We start from the raw sequence: 24528 nt of genomic DNA, 5'->3' as shown, positions 1-24528 counted from the left end.
ACTGATAATAGAGTATTCTTTGTAAAAGAGAATAAGTGAGGCAGGCATTGAAATGGACATGTAGAGTGCCATTGATCAGTCCAGAATAGAGCAGACTTCCAATCACCAATATTGCATATGGCCATGGATTTGAATAAGTCAAGCAGTTTCAAATTTATCTTCCACCAAAAAGATCCAACCATGTTTTGACCAGGCAACATGCCATTACTGTAATAAGTTTCCCAAATCAAATTTACCCATGGAATGTTGTGTTTGTTAAGGAGTTTGTGCAAGTTTTTCAGCAGAAGAACATTGTTGTGCACACTTAAGTTGCAAATTCCCCGGCCTCCTTGATTTTTAGGTCTACACACCACACTCCAAGCAACCATTGCTGGCCTGTGATCTTCCATGTCTGATCCTCTCCAGAGACAGTGTTTAAGATATTTTGCAATTTGTTTTTGATGGTCTGTGGTATATCCAAGCAACACATGAAAAAAGATTGGTAAAGATGCCAGAATAGATTTGACCAGTAACAGTCTACCAGCTTGTGTCATGAATGTTGCCAGTCACGTTAGTTTTTTTGCAATTCTCTGCACCAGAGGAAGGCATTGCTCTACAGTGGGTTTAACCACTCCAAGTGGCAATCCAAGATATGTGAATGGAAAATAACCTCTTTTGCATCCCAAGGTGTTAATCATGATGTCAGATCTGTCTTCAGATAAGTTGATGTGAATCAAATTTGATTTGTGATAATTTACCTTGAGACCTGTAGCAGTAGCAAAAGTATTGAGCAGAGCCTTGAGATTGAACAAATGAACTGGGTCTGTCTTCATAATGATCAGACAGCTACCCACATTTAAAGGGGGTGTAACTAAGTTTCTGCTCATTGCTTTGTTTAGGATGGATTGAAGTAGGTCTGCAGCAAGGACAAACAGTGGAGGGGAGAGGGGATCACCTTGCCTGACCCCTCTCTTACAATAAAATTTCTTTCCTGGCACTCCATTGAGTATCACAGAAGATGAGGCCGAATTAAATAGCATTTTCATCCAGTGAATCCATTTACTACCAAAACCTTTAGCCTTGAGAATTTCCAAAATTGCTTGGTATTCAATTTTGTCAAAAGCCTTTTCAAAATCCAATTTGAATACAACCACTTGCTCTTTAGACTGGTGCAAGTATTCATATGCCCAACCCAAGCAATCTTGGATTGCTCTGTCCTTGAGAAACCCATATTGATTAATGTGCACAATCTTCAAGATGATTTTTTGTAACCTGTTAGCCAATAGGTTGGTGATGATTTTGAGGCAACTATTTAGCAAGGATATAGGTCTGAAGTCATTTCGTGGTATGGGGCAATCCACCTTTGGAATGAGAGTGATGTATGAGGCATTGATGCTTTCCAAATTGATGTTCCCTGCATGGAAATCATGAACTAGTTGCCTGATGTCTGGACCAATGATATCCCAACAAGCTTTGTAGAACTCAATTATTGAAACCATCAGGACCAGGAGATTTGTCATTGGGTAGTTCCTTAACTACATCATTTATCTCCTGGTCAGTAAAAGGAGTTTCCAAACTTTCAAGGAGGGCAGGGTCATGTAGTTGATGTAAAATATCCTGGAGATCAAAATGCATAGTAGTTTCTTCGGTCGTGCCCAATCTTTGCTTGAAAGCATTCCACAAAATAGCTGCTTTTCCATCATGATCAGTAATCTCCACCTGGTCATCATTCTGAAGAATAGCAATGTGATTGTGCCTATGGTTTATGGTTGCTTTTGTGTGAATTTTTTTTGTGTTCTCATCTCCAAATTTAACCCCTTTGATTTTCCCTCTTTGCTTCCAATAAATCCTTTGGTCCTTAAGGACCACAAGTAATTCTTCTTTAAGAATAGATCTGCAATTCCATTCCCAAAGACTTAACTCTCTGAACTCCTCAAAAGTATCAAATAATCCAATCCAGTCATTCAAGGTGGCAATTTGCTTTTTAAGATCTGACAATTGCTTTGCCCATAACTTAATAGCTCTTCTCAAATTCTTAAATTTAGCAATAATTTTATTAGCAGGGTCAGTGTAACCCACATGTATGTGCCAAGCATTGGCCACCATCTCTTTGAAAGTGTTGTGGTGAAGCCAAAAGATTTCAAACCTGAAAATGTTTGATTTAGGAATGGAAGTCCCTATTTTGATCATAGAAGGCAGGTGATCAGAAATTGGTCTAGCAAGGGGTAGCACCAGAGTCGGGATAAGAGGTAAGCCAAGCTGCAGAGGCGAAGAACCAGTCAAACTTTTCCAAAAGAGGGCTGAGTTGCATATTAGACCAGCTAAATTGTCTGCCTTTTAGGGGCAACTCAACCAAACCTACTTTGCTAATGGCCTCACTAAAAAGAAGCATCTCATTGACATCTCCCCCAGCTCTGTTTCTATCAGATGGGCTTCTAATGAAGTTGAAATCTCCCATGATCATCCAGTCTACTTCATGCACACAAGGACCATAAATATTGGTCAGAACCCAACTTTGATTAGATATATTACTGGTGAATTGGATGGATAATGAAAACCTGTTTTGGAAAATAACTTCTCCCTCAAAAAGTGAACCATTCCAGATAACAATGAGCCCCCCAGATGCTCCAACCGAAGGTAAAAAAGCAAACTTGTTGAGTCTAGCAGGGCAGAAATATCTCAGATAGGTTTGGTCAAAAAGTTCTCTCTTGGTTTCTTGCAAACAGAAAATAGAGGCCGAGCTTTCCTCAATTTTTTGTTTGAGAGCATCCACTTTCCCTGAGCATTATAATACCTCTAATATTCCAATTCAGAATATTCCAACTTCTGTTTCTACTCATTTAATCACATATGGTAAAAAAAAACTGCCATTAAACAAGAGCCACATCTTGCTTGAATAAACATTGGATAAAGAGAGCCCAAAATTACTGCAAACATACAGTCTTGTCTCATTCATTACAAACATCAAAGGCTGTCCAACAAGGAAAACAATCCCTCAATTAGCTCGCTAAAAGAGGCAGCTTCCTTGACTGGAGGTGCATTTGGAGATATATTCCTTACTTTTGTCAAACACAATGAGGGGAGAAACTGGAGATGCACCTATTTTAACAGAGATGTTTGGCTGCTGCTGACTGGAGTCCCTTTTGATTTTTGGACCACTGAAGATCTGACGCATGCGATCAGCAAGTTTGGTAGGTTGATGATGTGGGAGAAGGATGAAACTACGAGAGGGGTTTTAGTTAATGCTCTGTGGAAGTGCTTCTTGAGAACATGCTTGGGGGAGGGCCAGCTGATGAGGACCCGTTCCCTCCACCTGGTGTAGACCCCCATCCTCTGCCTGAAAATGCTGATAACCTTCAAGGATTTGAACCAGATGACAACCAGTTAAACAATGACACTCCAGATGATGATGGATGGAATGAAGGTGGCCATTGGGCCATGCGGCCCATGCCCCAGCGGGAGGATCAGGAGGTCATTCAACCACAGGTTCAAGAGGAGCTATTTTCTCCATGGCAATGGCAACAGCTTATCCTCAGTCATTTCAGTGTCTGAAGGGGCATACTTGAGGTACATTCTGCTTGGTGCTACTCCTTTGTTTATCGCCTAGGTTACTGTTTACCATGGTTACCATTAGGATATAGGATCTGCAAGGTTGCTACTTAGTTCTCGCCATCAAGTTTTTTACAATCATAGCTAAATCCAAAACTGTTTTCGTATTCAGAAGATAGGAACAAAATTTAGAGAAACACATGCGTACAGGCTGCCAATTTAGTGCACGGGTACAGCCAATCAACCCCTCTTTGTTTTTAGTTCATTGGTTAATTAAGAATCTAGAAGTGAATTCCTGTTTGTTTATGGATTCCCCACTTTTTCCAAGGGAATTATTTTCTAAGCAAATACAGACAGAGAGATACCATGGTAATTAAGGTTTCCTTTGTTTGACGGTCCAACACCATTAGTAAATTCCCTATTGAACACTTACACTGAAAGTGAGCATATTTTGGAAAAGCAGCTAGGAATCTTTGGTTTGAAAGAGTCATACTCCCTCTGATCCAAATTAATTGACACACACTTAGTACAACTTTAATACTTACAAAGTTGTACCAAGTGTGTGTCAACTAATATGAATCAGAGGGAGTACATCTATTAAATCAAGATATATACTGTCAAGATTCTGATGCTGTTCTATATTGCTGTCACATGAGAATAATAGCAGCCAAAATAAAGGCCAGGTGGTGGTAACTTGCAGTCGAATATATTAATACCTTTTCTGAGCAAAAAACGAACATGACTGCACTTAATTTGTCCTTCAGGAAAAACGTTGTGGATGATGAGATTATGAATACAACCCCTGTCAACATTTAAGAGGTGGTGGATAGGCATGTCTACAGGCATGCGATTAGAGAAACACATACACAAGATCAGGACGTATTCCTAGACTGGCAACTATGCTAGGATGATACGTGAGACAGTGGGATGTATCAAAATTATACCATTCCGGTAATTACTACTCCCTCCGTCCGAAAAAACTTGTCCCAAACTTGTTCCTCAAATGGATGCATCTAGTACTAACTTGGTGCTTAGATACATCCATTTGAGGGACAAGCTTTTTCGGACAGAGGGAGCATGTATTTCCACCCTTCTGTTTCCAGCTGATACATAACTTCTGCTACATGAATCAATCCAGCTTCTCTGTACGAGGTTACGTCTAAAGATCAGTGTGCACTGCTGCTCATTCAATTATGCTTGTCTAAATACTTACATCTTCTGTACCGATATAATGTTAATTGAAAACTTGCAATCTTTTCCAATGATTTTTGGAAGAATTTCCACTAAGGTACTATAGAAAATGTATGACATGCCTGGCAAACATACCTATCAGATATACTTTTCGATCTGCAGTTCTCCCAGTCTGCAACTCTGTGTTTATACGTGCTGCCAAGTTAGCCGTGAAGAACATGTGTTAGCCTGAAAGCATCAATAAGTTGTGCACATTGTGCTATTTATAGTGGGATGGGCCATTTGTTTCTAATTTGGCTTATGGACTGCTTGTGTTTCTCTTATGGTTATTTCTGTCGGATGCTTTGTTGAGAGAACTTTTCTCTTCAAGAACCCAATGAACAATTAGTGGCATCGTCAGAGGCAGCTCTTCCATTTAACAGAAAAAGGCTGAACATACCACCAGCTGAAGTAATGTCCACTTCATTTTCCAATACCAAAGATGTCTGGGCAAAGAGCTGCAAGGAGAGCATTGTTCCAGCCGCTTCAATAGCAAATGAAGTGCAAATCAAAGACACTTCCTGGTCAAGAAATATTTTGTTGGCTCTATGTTTCCATGTAATGAAGTTTACTGAATCCTTATGGAAGAAGGGTACCGTTGATTCTATCTTATCATATGCTATCTTATGCAAGGTATTAACTATGTTAACATCTATTTCAACCCCATGTTTCCAAATGTGTTCGATTCCAAATTGCGCACGCTCAAGTATATATTTTTCAAAGAGAAATCCTCATTAATTTTTCATCCAAGGGTTTCAATTGATGCCCTAGGTGGTTGCTAAAACCTAATGTTACAAAGAAAGACCATCCTTTTCAAAGCACTCTGGGTTTTAAATGGGACCTTGCGCCATTTGGCGCTGCATGTTACCCGAATAACATAACTAATTATGCATGCTCAAATATATATTTTGAAATATAAGTCTTTCTTAATTTTTCATATAAAAGGATTACAATTCGTACCCTAAACCTAAAGTTACTAACAAATACAAATATTTTGGCGCAACGGGTAATCTAGTATTTCAAAGGCCAAGGGTTATATAGACACAATAAAATAGCATCATCAAAATGTAAAGAGCTTGGAAGGACAGATCAGCAAAAGGACAGACTAGCACAACCTGTTTCCAGCAACGGTGGAATCAATGCTTAATCCAACTCCATCTCATTATCCCGCGCACTGCCTCTGCATGACCAGATCTTTATCGTTCTATCAAGTGAAACAGTCACAATCTGTTGTCCATCTCCACTAATATCCAGACTAGTAACGTTTGACTCATGGCCTGACAAGCTTTTAATTGGTTTGTAATCCCGAGTTGACCATAGCGCTGCTTTAGTGTCATAGGAAGATGTTGCTAAATAATAACCCTCCTGGGGTTCGAATTTCACATGCGAGATGAGACTCTTATGTGCTGGTATAGAATATAACATTTGTCTGGTCCTCAAATCCCATATTCGACAGAAATTGTCTTCACTTGTGGTTGCAACCAGATGACCATTAGGGGAGAAGCCGACTCCTAGGACAGGTTTCACATTTCCAATGAGGGTACAGTACAATCTTCCTGACCTTAAATCCCAAACTCGAGCACTCGCATCAAACCCACAAGATGCAGCTAAAGAACCGTCTGGGTGAAAGCTGACACCATATACACTTCTGCTATGTCCCTCCTGGAGTAGAAGTTCAGTTCCAGTGTTGATGTCCCACAATCTCCAGGTCTTGTCAAAGCTAGCTGTACCAAGGTACTTTCCAGATGGATGAAAAGCAAGGCGAGCAAGACGATCCAGGTGACCATCAAAAGACATCAGAAGTGAGCCATCGCTGTTCCACAATTTGGCAGTTTTATCAGCTGAGGCTGTCGCTAAGCAGTTGTCGACTGGGGAGAAGGCAACATCAGTTGCACGTTCTGTATGGCCTTTCAGGGTTGCAATCTTGGCTATCTGTGGCATGCTCCACACTTTGACGATCCCACTCCAGGAACTTGTGGCGAGCATCGAGGCATCCCGGGAGAAGGAGCAGCCGGTGAGCGGGCGGTCGTCTCCAATCTCGCTGCGCTCAAGCGCGAAGTCCGCCGCCTGCTTCACAACAAGGGCGGCCTCTGCCTCGGGGTCCTCGTCGGGGTCGGCGAGGCGTCGCTTGGCCCTCTCGACCCTGGCCTTGGCGCGGGGCAGTGAGTACATGGCGATGTCAATGCGCGCCTGGAGCAGTTGGTTGGTCCCCTCGGTGAAGAACGGGTACTTGATCTGCTCCGTGCCCTCGTCGTCGTCGTCGCCCGAGGCTCCCCGTTCGTCCTCCTGCGCGCGGAGGAGGCGGTCGAACTGGCCCTCGGCCTCGAGGCGGGCCATGAGCGCGCGCAGGCGGTCGCGGCGCTCCATCGCGCCCTCGCCGAAGAGCGTGATGGGCTCGCCGAGACGGCGGAGGCGCGCGCGCACGGCGGAGTCATTGGTGGGCACGGCCATGGCGTAGGCGCGCCGGCGCTGCAGGAGCTCCTGTACGGCGCGCTCGTGGCGCTCCCGCGCGGCGCGGTGGTCGTCGGAGACCTCGTAGTCGACCTCGTCATCGTCTCCGCCTCCGGCAGCGGCGGATGTGGAGGCGGGGGCGCGGGGTGGCACGGGGACGGGGACGGGGGCGATGGGTGGGTGGACGGGGAGGGGAGCCATGGGAGGGGTGATGGCAGGGGGTAGGGGCCTGGGGTTCTCCATGGACGCTAGCCGGGGTTCGGGAACTAGGACTAGGGTTTTGAGCGGCGAGGCGGCGGCGGCGGTGGTAGCGGCGATCTGTGACCAAGGTTTTATTGCCGAAATAGAGTTCGAACTTCGAAGTCGGTCCTGTGTCCGGCCTTTCCGGTCGCTATTCAGAATACCGACCGCCCTAAAGATTCGGCCTGCATTTGAATTTGGGATCTGGTCAAGCCCGTCCGCAGAACACACATAAGCAACCTCAAGCCCACACACACAAAAAACACATAAGTAACCTCACGTCCACTTAACCCTAGGCCACAATCCCGCGCCACTCTCTTTCTTCTCCTCTCTCGGCCGCTGGCGGCGACGTGATTCGAGCGAGGCGGCAGCGCAAACGCTGCATCCTTTCAGGGATGTGCAGGAGGGGGCGAGGCGCCCCTCCATCGACCAGCGCCCGGATGAAGCTTGACCGCGTGCGCATTGGTGAAGTCTCCGACAACCCGACGCTCTGTCTTCTTGTCATGGCCGGCAGGGGGCGAGGCGCTGCTCCATCGACTTGCGGTCGGAGGGAGCTCGACCTCGTGGTCATTGGTGTTGTCTCCGGTGACCTGGAACGCATCCGAATGATGTGGTGTCGTCGACATATGGATCAGAGGGAGGGGGTGGATCCAGTGAAGAGCGTTGGTGTTGGGCAATAGGTGGAGATGGACGGTGGCATTGGCGGCGAGAGCAACTTGGTAGAGGAGGGCAGTGAGCATGGCCATGGCCGAGGCCGTGGCAACAGAGGCTCAATACGTGAAGCACGACCATCGACGCTACCACCATATGGAAGGGGAAGGGGACGCAGAGGCAAGGGAGGAGGTATGTTTCTTGAGAGCGGCTAGATGACAGTCGACTGAAAACAATATTTGGGTCAGTCGGCTGACCACATTTTGTTTCAGTCGATCTATGTACTGGCGAGGCTTCCCCTAGGTGGTAGTGGACCGGCCAGTGTGCATGCATGTCCTTTCACCAACTAATAGTAAAGCCTAGTCGCTAAATTCTTTAACTCATACCATTTCATAAGCAAGCGGTGCTAAGGTTGGAAAAAGCGATAGGCGTAAGCGAGGCGGTTGGCCTTCGCATAGTGCCTAGACGGCGCTTAAGCATCCTAGGCGCGGCCTAAACAGTAATATAATTTTCACTATCAGGGTGTATTTGTGGTTATTATATGTGTATCAACTTTAATTTAGGTCTGATAAATAAGTGAACTGCCAGCTACTGCCATTGATATATGGCCCGTTTGGCAATATTAGTGCAATATGGCATTATTTCTTACTTGGATAGACAATTTCTTGCTTTCCCTGCCTAGACATCCATTTATGCCCTAGGCAAGGTGTATGGCCATCGCCTAGCACCTAAGCGTGTCTAAGCACCTCCTAGGCACTGTCTTTTCCGACATAGGCTATGATGAGTTGTCCTATGCGTGTGTAAGATGAGATGAGCTGAGCCCGACTGGATAAGACATGGTTAGAAAAAAAGGAAGATTGCTAGTACGATTGTTTACAATATGTAAGAATAAGCATATAATAGAGGAGTATTTTGCAAAATGAAAGTTCTCTAAGATGGAATGAATTGGTTGAAGGAAATATGCCCTAGAGGCAATAATAAAGTATTATATATTTCCTTATATCATGATAAATGTTTATTATTCATGCTAGAATTGTATTAACCGGAAACATAATATATGTGTGAATACATAGACAAACATAGTGTCACTAGTATGCCTCTACTTGACTAGCTCGTTAACCAAAGATGGTTATGTTTCCTAGCCATAGACATAAGTTGTCATTTGATTAACGAGATCACCTCATTAGGAGAATGACGTGATTGACTTGACCCATTCCGTTAGCTTAGCACTCGATCGTTTAGTATGTTGCTATTGCTTTCTTCATGACTTATACATGTTCCTATGACTATGAGATTATGCAACTCCCGTTTACTGGAGGAACACTTTGTGTGCTACCAAACGTCACAACGTAAATGGGTGATTATAAAGGTGCTCTACAGGTGTCTCCAAAGGTACTTGTTGGGTTGGCGTATTTCGATATTAGGATTTGTCACTCCAATTGTCGGAGAGGTATCTCTGGGCCCACTCGGTAATGCACATCACTATAAGCCTTGCAAGCATTGTGACTAATGAGTTAGTTGCGGGATGATGTGTTACGGAACGAGTAAAGAGACTTGCCGGTAACGAGATTGAACTAGGTATCGAGATACCGACGATCAAATCTCGGGCAACTAACATACCGGTGACAAAGGGAACAATGTATGTTGTTATGCGGTCTGACCGATAAAGATCTTCGTAGAATATGTGGGAGCCAATATGGGCATCCAGGTCCCGCTATTGGTTATTGATTGGAGACGTGTCTCGGTCATGTCTACATAGTTCTCGAACCCGTAGGGTCCGCACGCTTAACGTTACGATGACAGTTTTATTGATTTTTGATGTACCGAAGGAGTTCGGAGTCCCGGATGAGATCGGGGATATGACGAGGAGTCTCGAAATGGTCGAGACGTAAAGATCGATATATTGGACGACTATATTCGGACTTCGGAAAGGTTCCGAGTGATTCGGGTATTTTTCGGAGTACCGGAGAGTTACGGGAATTCGTATTGGGCCTTAATGGGCCATACGGGAAAGGAGAGAAAGGCCTCAAAAGGTGGCCGCACCCCTCCCCATGGTCTGGTTCGAATTGGACTAGGGAAGGGGGGCGCACCCTTCCTTCTTTCTCCTTCCCCCTTCCCTTCTCCTACTCCCACAAGGAAAGGAGTAGGACTCCCCCCTATGGCGCGCCTCTCCCCTTGGCCGGCTGCCTCCCCCTTGCTCCTTCATATACGGGGGCAGGGGGGCACCCCAGGGACACAACAATTGATCCTTGAGATCTCTTAGCCGTGTGCGGTGCCCCCCTCCACCATATTACACCTCGATAATACCGTTGCGGAGCTTAGGCGAAGCCCTGCATCGGTGGAACATCATCATCGTCACCACGCCGTCGTGCTGACGAAACTCTCCCTCAACACTCGGCTGGATCGGAGTTCGAGGGACGTCATCGAGCTGAACGTGTGTAGAACTCGGAGGTGTCGTACATTCGGTACTTGATCGGTCGGATCGTGAAGACATACGACTACATCAACCGCGTTGTGATAACGCTTCCGCTGTCGGTCTACGAGGGTACGTGGACAACACTCTCCCCTCTCGTTGCTATGCATCACCATGATCTTGCGTGTGCGTAGGAATTTTTTTGAAATTACTACGTTCCCCAACATTGGTTCCATTAGTATTACCCATAAAGAAGTATTTATAAAAGAATACATTCATGTCTTCAGTATTACACTTTAAGAAGACAAAAATAATAATGACAAGCTTTGCAAACAATTTACTCAGAAAATGCACTTTAAAAAAATATGCAGGAAAAATTATGTACTAGTGGAATTTTGGGAAAAAAGGCTTTTCTAAGAATGAATTAACAGCATTGGTACTAACCTTAATAAAGATGAAAAAAGAGAAAACTAAAACAAATAATGACAAAAAATTGCACACTATTTACACCGAAATTTTGCATTTTTATAAATGCAAAAATAAGTATATAATAGTGGATTTTTTGCAAATAAAAGTTTTTAAAATGAAATGAATAAGTGCCATTGGTACTACATTTTTTGGAACGGTTTTTTGGAAGGTATCATTGGTATCATCCTTAAAGAAAAAAGGAAATGAAATCAATCAAAAAAATAATGACAGATTTTACACACAATTTGGACAGAAAACTACACTCTTTTATAATACAGAAGAATAAGCATATACTCCAGACAAGTAAAGAATTACTAGCATTGGTATTACCCATAGTGAAGAAAGCAAATGAAATAAAAACTCAAACAAAATCAAAATAATGAAGATTCCTAAGTAAGGATGAATTAGTGGCATTGGTATTACCCTCCAAGAAGAAGAAAATGAAAAGGAAACTCAAAGAAATAATAACCAAATTTGCACATAATTTACATAGAATTTGTGTCTTTTTATAATATGCAAAAATAGGCATGTAAAAGTGCAACTTTCGCAAAAAAAGATTTGTAAGATGAAATGAATTAGTGTCATTGGTATTGCCCTTAAAAGAGAAGGAAAAAATTGAAAAATTGCAAACAATTTATACACAAATTATGCTTTTATAATACGCAAGAATAAGCATGTAATAATGGATTTTTCGCAAAAAAAAAGATTCCTAGTAAGAAATGAATTAGTGGCATCAGTATTACCTTAAGGAAAAAACGTAATGAAATAAAAATCGCAACAAAATATAAACAATGAAGTTTTCTAGAGAAAAAAAATGAATATATACATAATATAAAAATAAAATAATGGCAGAATTTGCATATAATTTATCCAAAAATTGCATTTTTTTAATAATATGCAAGAATAAGTATATAATCATGAAAGTTTTGCAAAAAATAAGTATCCTAATAAGGAATAATTAGTGGAATCGGTCTTATCATTAAAAAGAAATGAAAAAATAAAAAATAAATCAAATATTGACAAAACTTACACACAATTTACACAGAAGTGTTTCGGAAAAAAATTGCACACATTTTCCATAGAAATTGTGCTTTTTATAATACGAAAGGATAACCATATAATAGAGGAACGAAATTGAAATTACCGTTAAAGAAAGAAAATGAAATAAAATGAAAATTAAAATGAAAATAAAATTATGAATTTTTCTAGGGAGGAATAAAACCCTTTAAGAAGAAAGAAAATAAAAATAAAAAACAAAATAATAAAATTTTCTAGGGGAGATTGAAACCCTCTAAGAAGATAGAAAATAGAAAAACAAAAAAACCCCAAATAATGAAGTTTTCTAGGGAAGAATGAAACCCTTTAAGAAGAAAGAAAATAAAAAACTAAAACTAAAACAAAATAATGAAGTTTTCTATGCAATAATGAAACCCTTTAAGAAGAAAGAAAATACAAATACTAGAACTAAAAAAATAATGAAATTTTCTAGGGAAGAATGAAACCCTGTAAGAAGAAAGTGTATAAGAAACAAAAAGAAAAACAAAATAATGAAGTTTTCTAGGGAAGAATGAAACCCTTTAAGTAGAACGAAAATAAAAAACTAAAATTAAAACAAAATAATGAAGTTTTCTAAGGAAGAATGAAGCCCTTTAAGAAGAGAGAAAATAAAAAAAATAAAAAAAATAAAATAATGACGTTTTTTATGGAATGATGAAACCCTTTAAAAAAGAAAAATACAAAAACTAAAACTAAAACAAAATAATGAAGTTTTCTATGTAAGAATGGAACCCTTTAAGACGAAAGAAAATATAAAATAAAAGTAATAAAAATAATGAAGTTTTCTAGGGGAAAATGAAACCCTTAAAGAAGAAAGATAATTAAAAAATAACTTGCACACAAGTATGCTCTGAAATTGCACTTTTTTAGTATGCAAAAAATAAGCATATACATTGCAATTTTTGCTCTCTACTATAATTTACACACATGGTATATCATACTTGCGTGCATACTTACTTACGAACACAAAAAAAATCTCTAAGAAGAAATCAAGTGTAGTGGCATTGGTACCACCCTTTAAGTGGAAAGAAAGTAAAAATAATAATGATACAATTTGCACATAATTTACACATAAATTGCGCCTTTTAAGTTATGTAAGAATAAACATATAATAGTGAATTTTACATAAAAACAAAGTTTTTAAACAAGGAACAAATTAGTGGCATTGGTATCATCCTTAAAAACAGGAAATGAATTATAAACTATACATAATAAAACAAATAACATTTTGTAAGAGAGAATAAATTAGTAACATTGGTATTACTCTTAAGAAGAAAGAAAATAAAAAAAAAACTTGCACACAACTTTGCAGTGAAATTGCACTTTTTATAATATGCAGTGAATACACATATAATAATAAAACTTCAGCTGTCGAGTATAATTTACACAAATATTGTATAGTACTTTCATGCATTCATACACATAATAATATAAAAAATTATTGAATTAGCACAAAACAATTAACATTTTTATTACCCTGAAGAATAAAGAAAATTAAAATAAAATAAAATTTTGCACATAATTAGCACATTTTATAATATGTAGAATTAATATATAAGAGTGAAGTTTCTGTACTTTAACATAATTTGTACATGTATATGTTTACACACACTCAACATCTAGAAATGCACGTAAAGAAAAAAAACAAAAATCAACTGAAAAATAGAAAAATAAAAGCGTACATGTGCAGAAAACAAAAGCAAATCATGAGGAAAAGCATGCACACAGCAAAATCCAGCCCAAGAACGAAATTGACTGACCCAAAATAGGAGTCAGTCGAATCGAAACAGCCCAGCCTAGTACACCAGCAAAACGTGGCAGAAAAAAGAAGAAAAACTACACAAATCTTAAAGGACAATCCAACGGTCAGAAAATCGACTGACCACAAAACTAAAAGTCAACTGACTGAAATCTAGCTAAAGTGATGTTTCGTTGCACCAAGTATGGTAGAATTTGTGTTGTGTGCAGACCTTTGAATGGTCCTCTTGATAACCAGTGCTTGTTTTCAAGCTTTGTAAAGTTGACAATGGCATGCCTGTGAATGGTTCTTTAAGACTAACTGTTTGTGAAATGTGAGTGCTGGTCGTACACGAACATGATTGTGCTGGAAATTGATTGATGAACATGCATGGTTGAATTGGTAATGAGCATGATCATTATTGTTTTGAAATAATACACATGGAGCATGCATCTTCACTTTGTGTAGTCCGGGGAATAATGAATCTATTGTTAATGCTTATATCATACTCCGTAGTAGCTCACTGCCTTTTAAAATAAATGCACTACATCCTCGCAGATGGACAATATTTTGACAGCAAGGTGCTTGAAATATTCGTCGAGTTGAGTTGTAATCTCTGAATCCTAGTCAACTGAGTGAGATCCTAACACGAGCACATAGAAGTGGAAGTAGCCTGAGTGCATGACCGACTAACTTTTGTTTTGACAGACAGACTGGCCGAGTGGCTTGGTCAGCTATAGACCTTTTGGTACCCAAGATTAGAATCCTGATTGACTTGAGGCGGGGTCATAATTTTTCCCTCCTGGACTTTAGTTCTGCCTCCGCCAGCCACGCCCTAGAACGCTTTCGACGGGACAATGGGAGAGGAGCGTGCCCACACGACACGAACGAGACCGGCGGCTCAGCCAAGGCGGACGGGCGCATGGGTTGCGCCGCGCAGGTGCTCCGGGTCATTCTCATCTTCCGCTTTGAACGGAATTCCATCTGTGATCGGAAGAGGAGCATGCGGCGGCTGAGCGCCTGCATTGCATGCGTCGGTGCTCGCTGTCCAGCTGGATGTTGGTTGTCGTACCTAGCTAGTACGTTCATGAGACCTGCATGGATGGATACGCGACGCCGACGCACGCGCGTTTCGTCCGCAACCTTCCGAGGACGTCCGCAGGTGGGAATTCTAGACGCGCCGTGACAAATTTCAAACTGAACCGAGCTCGTCGCAAAACAAAAAACGGTGCGGCTCAACTAATTTCCAAAGTGTAAGGAAACGAAAACGTTTGCAGCAGCACAAGACTCTGGTTTAATATGCCGTGCCGTCCGATGGCCGTTGGCGCTACTACTTACTAGTAGTGGGAAATTGCTTTTAGCCTTTATTCAGGGAAAGATTGCGCACATAAGACACGAAAAGCTGAGCTTTATTACCAGTCTAGAAGAAGAAAAGGCACCTTGGGTTCGGATCAGCGAGCACTAGTCATGAGGACTGATGAAGATATCCATCACGCACATTAATCAGGACATCCGGCTTCACCAAACATCAGATACTACTTGCCCGGTCAACCAAGCGACGAGAAATCCTACTTTCATCATCAGTGAACCAAACAAAGGCCGGGAAAAAGCAACGTGACAGTCATCGGTAGAGCGCCGGAACCACGGAAATGGAGGGAAGGAAACCAGAAACACGGCTGGCAGTAATGATGATCCATCCGGAACAAGCTACTCCCACCAGTCCTATTACCCAGTGGTATTTCCTTCCAAGAAACAAACAAGCCCTTCGGTAGCTGGCTGCACACTTGCACTCCCACCGTCGTCCCACGGCAGCAAAGAGGAAAGCTTCCCACGATAATAGCTCATAGACACGGACAGACACGGCTACGCGCAACAACAAATCTGACTCGCACACACACACGCCACGCCACACCACACGGCCACAGGCACAAACCTCGCTCTCCCTCACTCTCTGACCCCGCCCGCTTTTCTCGAGCCCCTTCCGCGCAGAGCACATCGTACTCGAGGGAGTGGAGTGATCAGGGGTGTGCAGCTGGTTCTTGAGACTCACTCGAGCGACCTCGTACTCGATCAGCCATGGCGGCGGCGGCACCGCTCCGGCCCCTCAGGGCCTCCATTGCGCTACTCCTCCTCGCCCTCGCCCTCTCCGCGCTCGTGCCGTCGTCGGGTAAGGGCGCTTGATTTCCTCTCTCTCAAAAAAAGGGTAAGGGCTCTTGATTTCTCCGAGTTGTTCGTCGATTCATGCGCTGCTCGGGCAAGATCGTTCGGGGGCGAGATGTGGGCTAGTTCTAGGGATCCACGGACGGGGATTTGGGTAACTGGCAGTGGGATTTGGTTCGCCCTGCTAATTTTGGTAACGGCGATGATTTCTCCTTCCGCCATAATGTGATGGTCATGATCAAGACGCGATTTTCATCTGGGAATGTATTTTTGGGACGACTTTGTTTTATTGGTTTCCTTTCATGAAATGAAATGAAATCGGGGGCATGCCCCTCAATTAATCACATGATATCGCCGATCTTTAATATTTCTTGCAACCATTGAATTGAATGATCTGTTTTCACGTCAATTACAGTGTTCCTTCACGTAGCCTGAGAGCCTGACTGTAACCGGAGGGATCTCCTGTTCCCCATCCCACATTTCACTGTCTCCCCAAAAAAGTTTGAGATTACAACACTTCTAGGCTTCTCACACCCTTCACTCTTCGCGTTATTTTATTTTATGAAATCGAATTGGTTTCACTGATTTAGGTTTATCCCTTTTCAAGTCCATGTAAGCCATGTAGTACTAGGTTTGGTCTGTATTATGACCAAGTGCACTTAACAGGAAGACTGAGTGGGTGCACACTATTCTGTTTCAAGTCAGCGAAAAACCCGCCTTATGGATGGCATCATGATAAAATTGTGACCTCCACTTAGTATGTAGACGACAGTTAGTGGGAGTAAAATGGGTATAGTTTAATCACTGATTTGATAACTTGATACTGTAAATGACAGCTCCAGTTAGTGTTCATTCAGTTTAATTTATTATGGCCCTTGTTCAAAAAAATCCAGTCCAATTTATGGTAACATGTGATATTTTGTTTTCAAAAACATTCAGTCCAGTTTGAACTTGATAAATGTCTGCTACCATGATATCCTTTCATTTTTGTGGAACCATGCTCCAAGCAAATTTCCTTGGCATTTTGCAGATGCGTACGATTCGCTTGATCCGGTTGGGAACATTACGATCAAGTGGGATGTGAAGAAGTGGAGCCATGATGGCTACGTGGTAAGTAAGCCAGTTCAGTCTGTTCCAAGCTAAGACCAATTCGGTGAATGCCCCTATCGCTACACAAGTCCACAACAGCTTTCTCCATTCTTACACAAGTCAGCAAATTCCATGAGAAAGAATCTTCCATAGGAAAATATAATAGATGGTGCACTGATATTGCAACACTGTATGGAGCTGCAGGCCAAGGAGATGCTAAAAAGAAAATGACACAAAACATTTGGCTTCCCTGATATTTTTTTTCCAACAGGAAAATTGGTCTATTTGGCTGATCTTATAACAATCAGAAGTCATATGACACGATGATTTACCGATTTGTTGCAGCATTTAGGGTTTCTTCAGATGTAGCTGCACAACTTATAAGCTGGCAACCTCCACAGTCCATACAAAATCTTTTATCCTGTCCACTAATCTTTTCCAAACTGATGACAAATAAGCTGTAAACTCCTTTTTCCTCCAGGCTACTGTCTCACTCTACAACTACCAGCAGTATCGCCACATCCAAGCGCCGGGATGGAAGCTCGGCTGGGTGTGGGCGGGGAAAGAAATAATCTGGAAAATGGCCGGCGCCCAAACCACGGAGCAGGGCGATTGCTCCAGGTTCAGAGAGGAGCCGCCGCCGCACTGCTGCCGGACGGACCCGGAGGTGGTGGACTTCCTTCCGGGGGCAGCCTACAGCAAGCAGACCCCAAACTGCTGCAAAGGAGGAGTCCTCAGCTCATGGGGACAGAACCCCGCCAACGCCATTGCCACATTTGATGTCACTGTTGGTCAGGCAGGGATTTCCAACAGCTCTGTCAAGGCGCCCACGAATTTCACCCTCAAGGCCCCTGGGCCAGGGTACACCTGCGGGCCTGCAAAGGAGGTAGAGCCTACCAAGTTCATTGACAAGGATGGGGATGGGAGGAGGACGACCCAGGCCATCAGTAAGATCTTCATTTTTCATCATCTACCCTACCACCATTTGATGCATAGCAGTAGTAGTATATTTCAGAAGAAGCTTTTTTTTTCGAAAAGGAGGATAAACCCCCGGCGAAGCTTTTGAACTGTTCGACGTGGTATTCATGATCTTCCTGCCGTGGCAAGAACATTTACTAGCATTTTGGTGATAGTTTGTGTTTCTTTTGTGCAGAGACATGGAATGTGACGTGCACATATTCGCAGTTCGGCGCGGGACGATCCCCGACGTGCTGCGTTGTGCTCTCATCGTTTTACAACAGCACCATCGTCGACTGCAATAAGTGCTCATGTGGCTGCCAAGATAACAGCACAAACCCAGTGAGTTGTATCAAGTAAGTTGAGTTGCATCTGATACAAGAACAGGAGTCACAACTTTTGTGTTCAGTTATATATGTGACTGTTGGGGTGTCCTCTTTGGCAGGCCCAACTCACCTTATCTGGCTTCTGTCGTGCCCGGGGATAGCACCAACATCCCGGTACCTCTCGTGCAATGCTCTCCTCATATGTGCCCAATAAGGGTGCACTGGCACGTCAAGGCTAACTACAAGGAATACTGGAGGGTGAAGATCACGGCGACAAACCTCAACTACCTGATGAACTACTCGCAGTGGAACCTCGTCGCGCAGCACCCGAACTTCAACAACCTGACCACTATCTTCAGCTTCAGATACAAAGATCTGAACCCTTATGGAACAATAAGTGAGGGCTTTGCTTCAATCATCTTCCCCTGAAAACTTATACATTATGCAATGTATATTTGTCTCCATGCATCATTCTGATGATGCAGAGTTAGAAAAAAAAAATGTTCATGTTCCAGCTACTGACAAGTTATTGCTCTCTTGTCGCAGACGACACCGGGATGATGTGGGGCATCAAGTACTACAATGACCTGCTCATGACTGCCCAGCATAATGGAAATGTTCAGTCTGAGCTTTTGTTCCGGAAGGACCCGGCAACCTTCACCTTCCAGAAAGGATGGGCGTTTCCGAGGCGAGTGTACTTCAACGGCGAGAACTGCGTGATGCCGCCTCCAGATGCGTACCCATGGCTGCCGAACGATTCTCATCGACTGTCGGCATCACTTACCATTCCATTCATAACCGTTTGGGCAGCATTGGCATTCTTTCTGGTTCATGTGTAGTGAAGGTCGGTCCAAGGAGGAATGAATACATTAGATGGAATTGCACAGAGGTTTTCACATGATTATTGAACAAAGGTTTAGATGACAACTATCATTGGCTGCCGAACAAAGGTTTAGATGACAACTATCTTGAAGCTCTGACTGATGGTTGTACAATTACTACTGGATGTGCTTTCTTTTTTCTTTTTTGCGGGGATACTTGTTGTGCATTCTAACTAAGGCAAAATAGATACTTAATTCAACGCAAAACATTTTAAATTGTTAATAAAGAAAAAAACACAATAAAGATAGATATTGACTGTACTCCCTCTATTCCTAAGTGCAGTGTGCATATTTTTTTGGAAGTCAAACATTGTTTAGTTTGACCAAGTTTAGTGAGAAACATATCAACAGAAATAATACCAAATAAATACTAGTCCTACTATAAGTATATGTTTAATGATGTATCTAATGATATTTATTTATTATTATAAGATATTGATATTTTCCTCTATAAATGTAGTCAAAGTTTGGGAAATATGACTTTTAAAATATTTCATGTGCACTAAACAGAGAAGTATAGAACATCTATTCCCATTGTGGATATGAAAAGCACATTCAGATAAGAGAAAAGTATGTTTTTTGGTCCCTCAAGTTCCCCAAAAGTATAGACTTGGTCCCTCAATAATTTTTGGTATATATTTGGTCCTTTAAGTCTCAAAACCGGATAAGTTTGGTCCAAAACCAGATTTTGAGCATGTTGACCAGGGTTTGACGGCATTGACCAGGTTTGACCGATGAATAGTAAATTCAAAAAAAATATGAAATTTTGTGACAACCAACATGCTTTTCAATTTACTGTTCGTCATTCAAACCTAGTCAAGCGGTCAAACCCGGTCAAACATGGTCCAACCCGTTCAGCGTGCTTAAAATCTGGTTTCGGGCCAAACCTATCTGGTTTTGAGACTTGAAGGACCAAATATGTACCAAAAATTTTTGAAGGACCAAGTCTATACTTTTGGGGAATTTGAGAGACGAAAAACATACTTTTCTCTTCATATAATCATTGCTTTCTATCTTAATATATACACGTAGAGCTCATGCTTCATGTATGCTCTCGGAAAGAAGAAAAAAAAGCATATGCCCATGCAAATTGAGGTTATTTGAAATCGGTTTTGCTAAAGCACATCAGATGTATCCTAAGTATTGCACATCCAACTCCTATGTCATTGATTTACATGAAGATTTGTGCGGAATATTTCTTTTCCTTTTCCTTTTTCTTTTTATGTTTGATTGCACATCTAGATGCTATCTTAGACTCATTTGAAATCTCTAATTTACATCAGCTTTAATAAAGATGGATATGTGCATCGCAATCGCATTGATGCAAAGGCCAGGGTTTTTTTCTCGAAAGAAAGAAAAAACAGCAATGAACAGAAGAAAGTGCTATGGGTCAGAAACGGGAGATCGCAATCTGCCGAATTTTTGCTCATGTCCTGCGTGCTCTACTTGAAATGGGGAAAAACTTGCGTTTAATTATATCCAGATTAAAACACCACCGATCTCAACCTTGAAGCCCAAAACGTTCTCCTATGATCTACAGGCAAAACATCATGGCCGCCTCCGACGCTCATGCCATGAGTAGAACCAAGAAGGCGACGACGACGGAGGCGGAGCTCACGAGCGACGCCGGCGCGGAGTTGGGCAGGTAAGGGTAGGAGTCCGGCGGCGGCATCCGGCACTCGTCGCCGTTGAAGTAGATCTTCCGCGGGAACGCCCACCCCTGCCTGAACGTGAATGTGCTGGCGTCCTTGCGCATCAGCACCTCCGACTGCACGTTCCCGTACGGCCCCGCCTCCATGAGCTGGTCGTTGAAGAACTTCATCCCGTAGAACAGCGCCGTATCATCTGCACCCGACCAAGCAGATTAAGATCAAACTCAGTGAGATGAAACGAAGAGAATTGATGGTCCATGGGGATAGATTTGCTTACTGATGGAGCCGTAGGAGACGACGGGCTTGTAGTCGAAGCTGAAGACCTCGGTGATGTTGTCGAGGTTGGGGTGCTGGGCGACGAGCGTCCAGCCGGTGTAGTTGGTGCGGTAGTTGAAGTTGGTGACGGTCACCTTGGCGCGCCAGTAGTCGTGGTAGTTGAGCTTGACGTGCCAGTGGACGCGCACGGGGCACATGTGGGTCGTGCACTGCAGCAGCGGCGCCGCGCTCTGCCGGTTCACGTGCCCGCGCACCGCGGTGACCGCGTGCGCGCTGCTCTTCCCCGACGCCGACATGAGCCGCTTCGAGTCCGGCTCGCTGCGGGCGCAGGTCTTGTGCTCGCAGCCGCACGCGCACTTGGCGCAGGGCACGATGGTGTCGTTGTAGAAGGAGGAGAAGGAGACGCAGCAGGTCGGGTACTTGGACGCCAGGTGCTGCGAGTAGGTGCACGTCACGTTCCACGTCACTGCATGCGCCATTATATTCATCCATCCATGGTAGCTCGTTAATTACTTACAAAACTATTTCATGCATGCATGCATGGACAGAAAAGGAGAGAGAAGGTGAGGACGTAGTGACGTACTGAGGGCCTGGGTCTTGCGGCGGTGGTCGGCGGTGAGGAAGACGGTGGAGGGGACGACCTTGGCGGGGCCGCAGGTGTAGCCTGGGCCGGGGCCGAGGAGGGTGAAGTTCTTGGGGACCTTGACGGTGCGGTTGGTGGTGCCGGCCTGGCCGACGCTGACCTGGAAGGAGGACACGGCGCCGGACGGGTCCTGGCCGTAGGCGGAGACGACGCCGCCGCGGCAGCAGTTGGCGATCTGCTGGTTGTAGGGCACGCCCGGGAGCAGGTCGACGACGGCGGGGGTGCGCTTGCACGAGTGCGGGAGGTTGGCCTTGAACTTGGAGCAGTCGCCCTGCTCCGTGGCCTGCGCGCCCACCATGGACCAGATCACCTCCCGCTTCGCCCACGTCCACCCCACCGTCCACCCCGGCGCCATGATCTGCCGGTATGTCTGGAAGTTGTTGATCGTCACCGTCGCCTGCCATGCACGCACGCATGCAATCGATCGGTTAGTTCGTTCGCATTGTTCCTGATACGGTCGATCAAGAATTCAAGACGGAGAGGATACTCACGACGTATCCGTCTGGCGTCCACGAGAGAACGTCCCATTTGATGGTGATGTTCCCGTTGGGATCCAGCGGGTCGTAGGCCACTGCAATGCACGAGATCAAAACACGCTGCTCAGCACCACCACGAAGCAAACAAACCATGATCGAATTCGCCAAAACACAAGCGTAGGGAACAGGAGGAACCTGCGACGGAGAGCGTGGCGGCCGCGGCGACGATCAGCGCGAGCGCGGCGTGGGGCAGCTCCATGGTGACCACGCGTGCAAGTGCCTGCAAGAACAACCAACACACGTACTCTCACCAGAAGGCGCAGATATTGTGGTGCGCGTGCGATGCCGGGGGCTTTAAGGCAAAGAAAGGGAGCACCGGAGCAGGGCTAGCTAGCGCGCGGCGGGTGGCTTTTTGCAGGAGGTGCATTCGGCGGCAAGCCAAGGCATGCCAGCCACCGGCGGCGCCCGCGCGATCTCGATGGCAAAGCGCCACCAACCTCGATCGGTCTGGCGCTGCGCATGTGTGCGCGCGCTGCTGAACTGATGGTCACATCACATGGGCTCTGATCTTTGGCGATTGGTGACTCGACAGAGCGGCACCATGTCGCCCCTGTGCGCGGGACGCGCGCGGAGTTGGGTATGGTGGCTCGGGTCGGTGCGCGAGCGCGACGTACGTACGTGGCGTGCGCCTTTGGCTGGCCGGCTGGATCGGGGTTTGCTTGCGGTTTGGTTCCTCTCCGGCCAAGCAACGTGGTGGGTGGTCTGGCCGCGCCCGGAGTGGGAGTAGGAACAGTTTGGTTCCTGTCTCGTGGATTCTTTCTTTTGCGGGAAATGGAATTTTGTAGAAACTAGTAGTAGCGGCGGCCGGCCGTTGCGGCTGGTCTCCGATCACGACGCTGCAACGTCCGAACACACCTGAGCATTCTCAAAACGTGTGTGTGTGGCCCATGCCGTATATTTGCGTCCCAAGCACGTAATGTTTCTACGAAAACGATTCATGTTTCGGTCGATTTAATGAGAGCCCTTAGATTCTAATTCAACGACTGATGTATCTCTTTTCTGGAACGCCCAAGAGAATTGCGCGTCATATCATTAAGGGTCTGTTTGGGACTGCTCTGCTTCATCAAAAATCAGTTTCACTTCACCAAATCCACATTTGGCACTGCTACGGATCAGCAGGCTGCGCAGCCGTCAGATTCTTCCCCGCAGCCGTTGGATTCGCACTGAAGAAGCAACATGAGTGATGAGTCGCTGCTTCTGCAGCGCCGCGCGGCTTCACAAGCAGGAGCCGCATCCCGCATCCCTCGTCGGCGGAGCTGGGCGTTCGGCAGCAATGGCAGCGCCAACACCGGCGGTGGTGCTCCAACGCAGCGTCGACAGACCGTCGCAGCTCCGGCCATGCGCCATTGCAGCACCAACACCGGCACGCGGTGCTTCAACCCAACTTCGGCGGCCCTTCGCAACTTCGGTCGGAAGCGGGTTGTGCTTCTTTTTTCGCCTGGTGCAACGCACGGGCATTTGTAGTTTTGTACTAATGTAATAAATGCTATCATCTATGATACTACTTGTATGTTACTTTATACTATGAAGGTAGTAACAAAGACCGGTGTCATATGCATGACACTAGTCTAAGTTACTCTCCTGAGTCCCTAGTCCACCTAATTCCTTGGACCGACACACCATATCCCATGCCACTTGGGCCACCTCTTTGGCTTCTCTAAACTATAAGAATTGTCTTTTATGGAAGTTAATTTTAAGATCTAACATTTGTTTGAAAGCTAAAAACAAGAGTTTCAGATTCCTCGCCTTGTCCAAGTCACGTTCTATAAAAAGAATCGTATGATCGACATATTGCAAGATAAAGAGACCCACATCCACAAGGTGTTGCACTACTCCTATGATTTGAGTGTTCTATTTAGCACATTTAACTAGGATGGCCAACATGTCAGCAACAATGTTAAATTATATTGGAGACAGAGGGTCACCCTGGCATAGTCTTTTTTTTTTGAAAGTAATGACCTATGACATGCACCAGTGACAAAATTTTGGATCCATTCGCGTCATTACTCAAGAAACCTTTCATCCTGAGGGTCTGCTGTTACAACGACTTTATCACAAGTTTTTTGAAAGTCGGTCTTGAATACTACCCCACTCACGTTCTTCTAGTGCATGTTACGAACGGTTCTAGGATAACTACTCAATCGAGTATATTGCTTTCTTATATGAAAGTCAACATAATCGGCTACCGCGTTAAGGCCTCCTTTGGTTTATAGGGTAGGAAAAACGTAGGAAT

General features: G+C 44.3%; 3 protein-coding genes across 3 annotated transcripts; 1 reads left to right on the top strand and 2 right to left on the bottom strand.

Annotated features, from left to right (window-relative positions):
• Positions 1 to 5662: 5662 nt before the first annotated feature.
• On the bottom strand, positions 5663 to 7639 carry LOC109786473 (U4/U6 small nuclear ribonucleoprotein PRP4-like protein). Its single transcript, XM_020345050.4, has one exon. The coding sequence runs from the start codon at positions 7450 to 7452 to the stop codon at positions 5902 to 5904; it is 1551 nt and encodes a 516-aa protein (XP_020200639.1). The 5' UTR covers positions 7453 to 7639; the 3' UTR covers positions 5663 to 5901.
• Positions 7640 to 15671: 8032 nt separating this feature from the next.
• On the top strand, positions 15672 to 19305 carry LOC109786398 (COBRA-like protein 1). Its single transcript, XM_020344966.4, has 6 exons — positions 15672 to 15942; positions 16966 to 17045; positions 17506 to 17971; positions 18178 to 18337; positions 18427 to 18704; positions 18854 to 19305. The coding sequence occupies exons 1-6, from the start codon at positions 15852 to 15854 to the stop codon at positions 19144 to 19146; spliced, it is 1368 nt and encodes a 455-aa protein (XP_020200555.1). The 5' UTR covers positions 15672 to 15851; the 3' UTR covers positions 19147 to 19305.
• Positions 19306 to 20572: 1267 nt separating this feature from the next.
• Positions 20573 to 22876, bottom strand: LOC109786407 (COBRA-like protein 6). The gene is made up of 5 exons (XM_020344975.4): positions 22431 to 22876; positions 22251 to 22330; positions 21700 to 22156; positions 21118 to 21582; positions 20573 to 21033 (listed from the first exon to the last, which is right to left on the bottom strand). The coding sequence occupies exons 1-5, from the start codon at positions 22492 to 22494 to the stop codon at positions 20756 to 20758; spliced, it is 1344 nt and encodes a 447-aa protein (XP_020200564.1). The 5' UTR covers positions 22495 to 22876; the 3' UTR covers positions 20573 to 20755.
• Between the last annotated feature and the right edge of the window lie 1652 nt (positions 22877 to 24528).

Source organism: Aegilops tauschii, chromosome 2, assembly GCF_002575655.3.
Source record: "Aegilops tauschii subsp. strangulata cultivar AL8/78 chromosome 2, Aet v6.0, whole genome shotgun sequence".
Classification (NCBI taxonomy): Eukaryota; Viridiplantae; Streptophyta; class Magnoliopsida; order Poales; family Poaceae; genus Aegilops; species Aegilops tauschii.
Note: the sequence above shows the minus strand (reverse complement) of the source record. Positions and strands in the feature narration are given on the sequence as shown.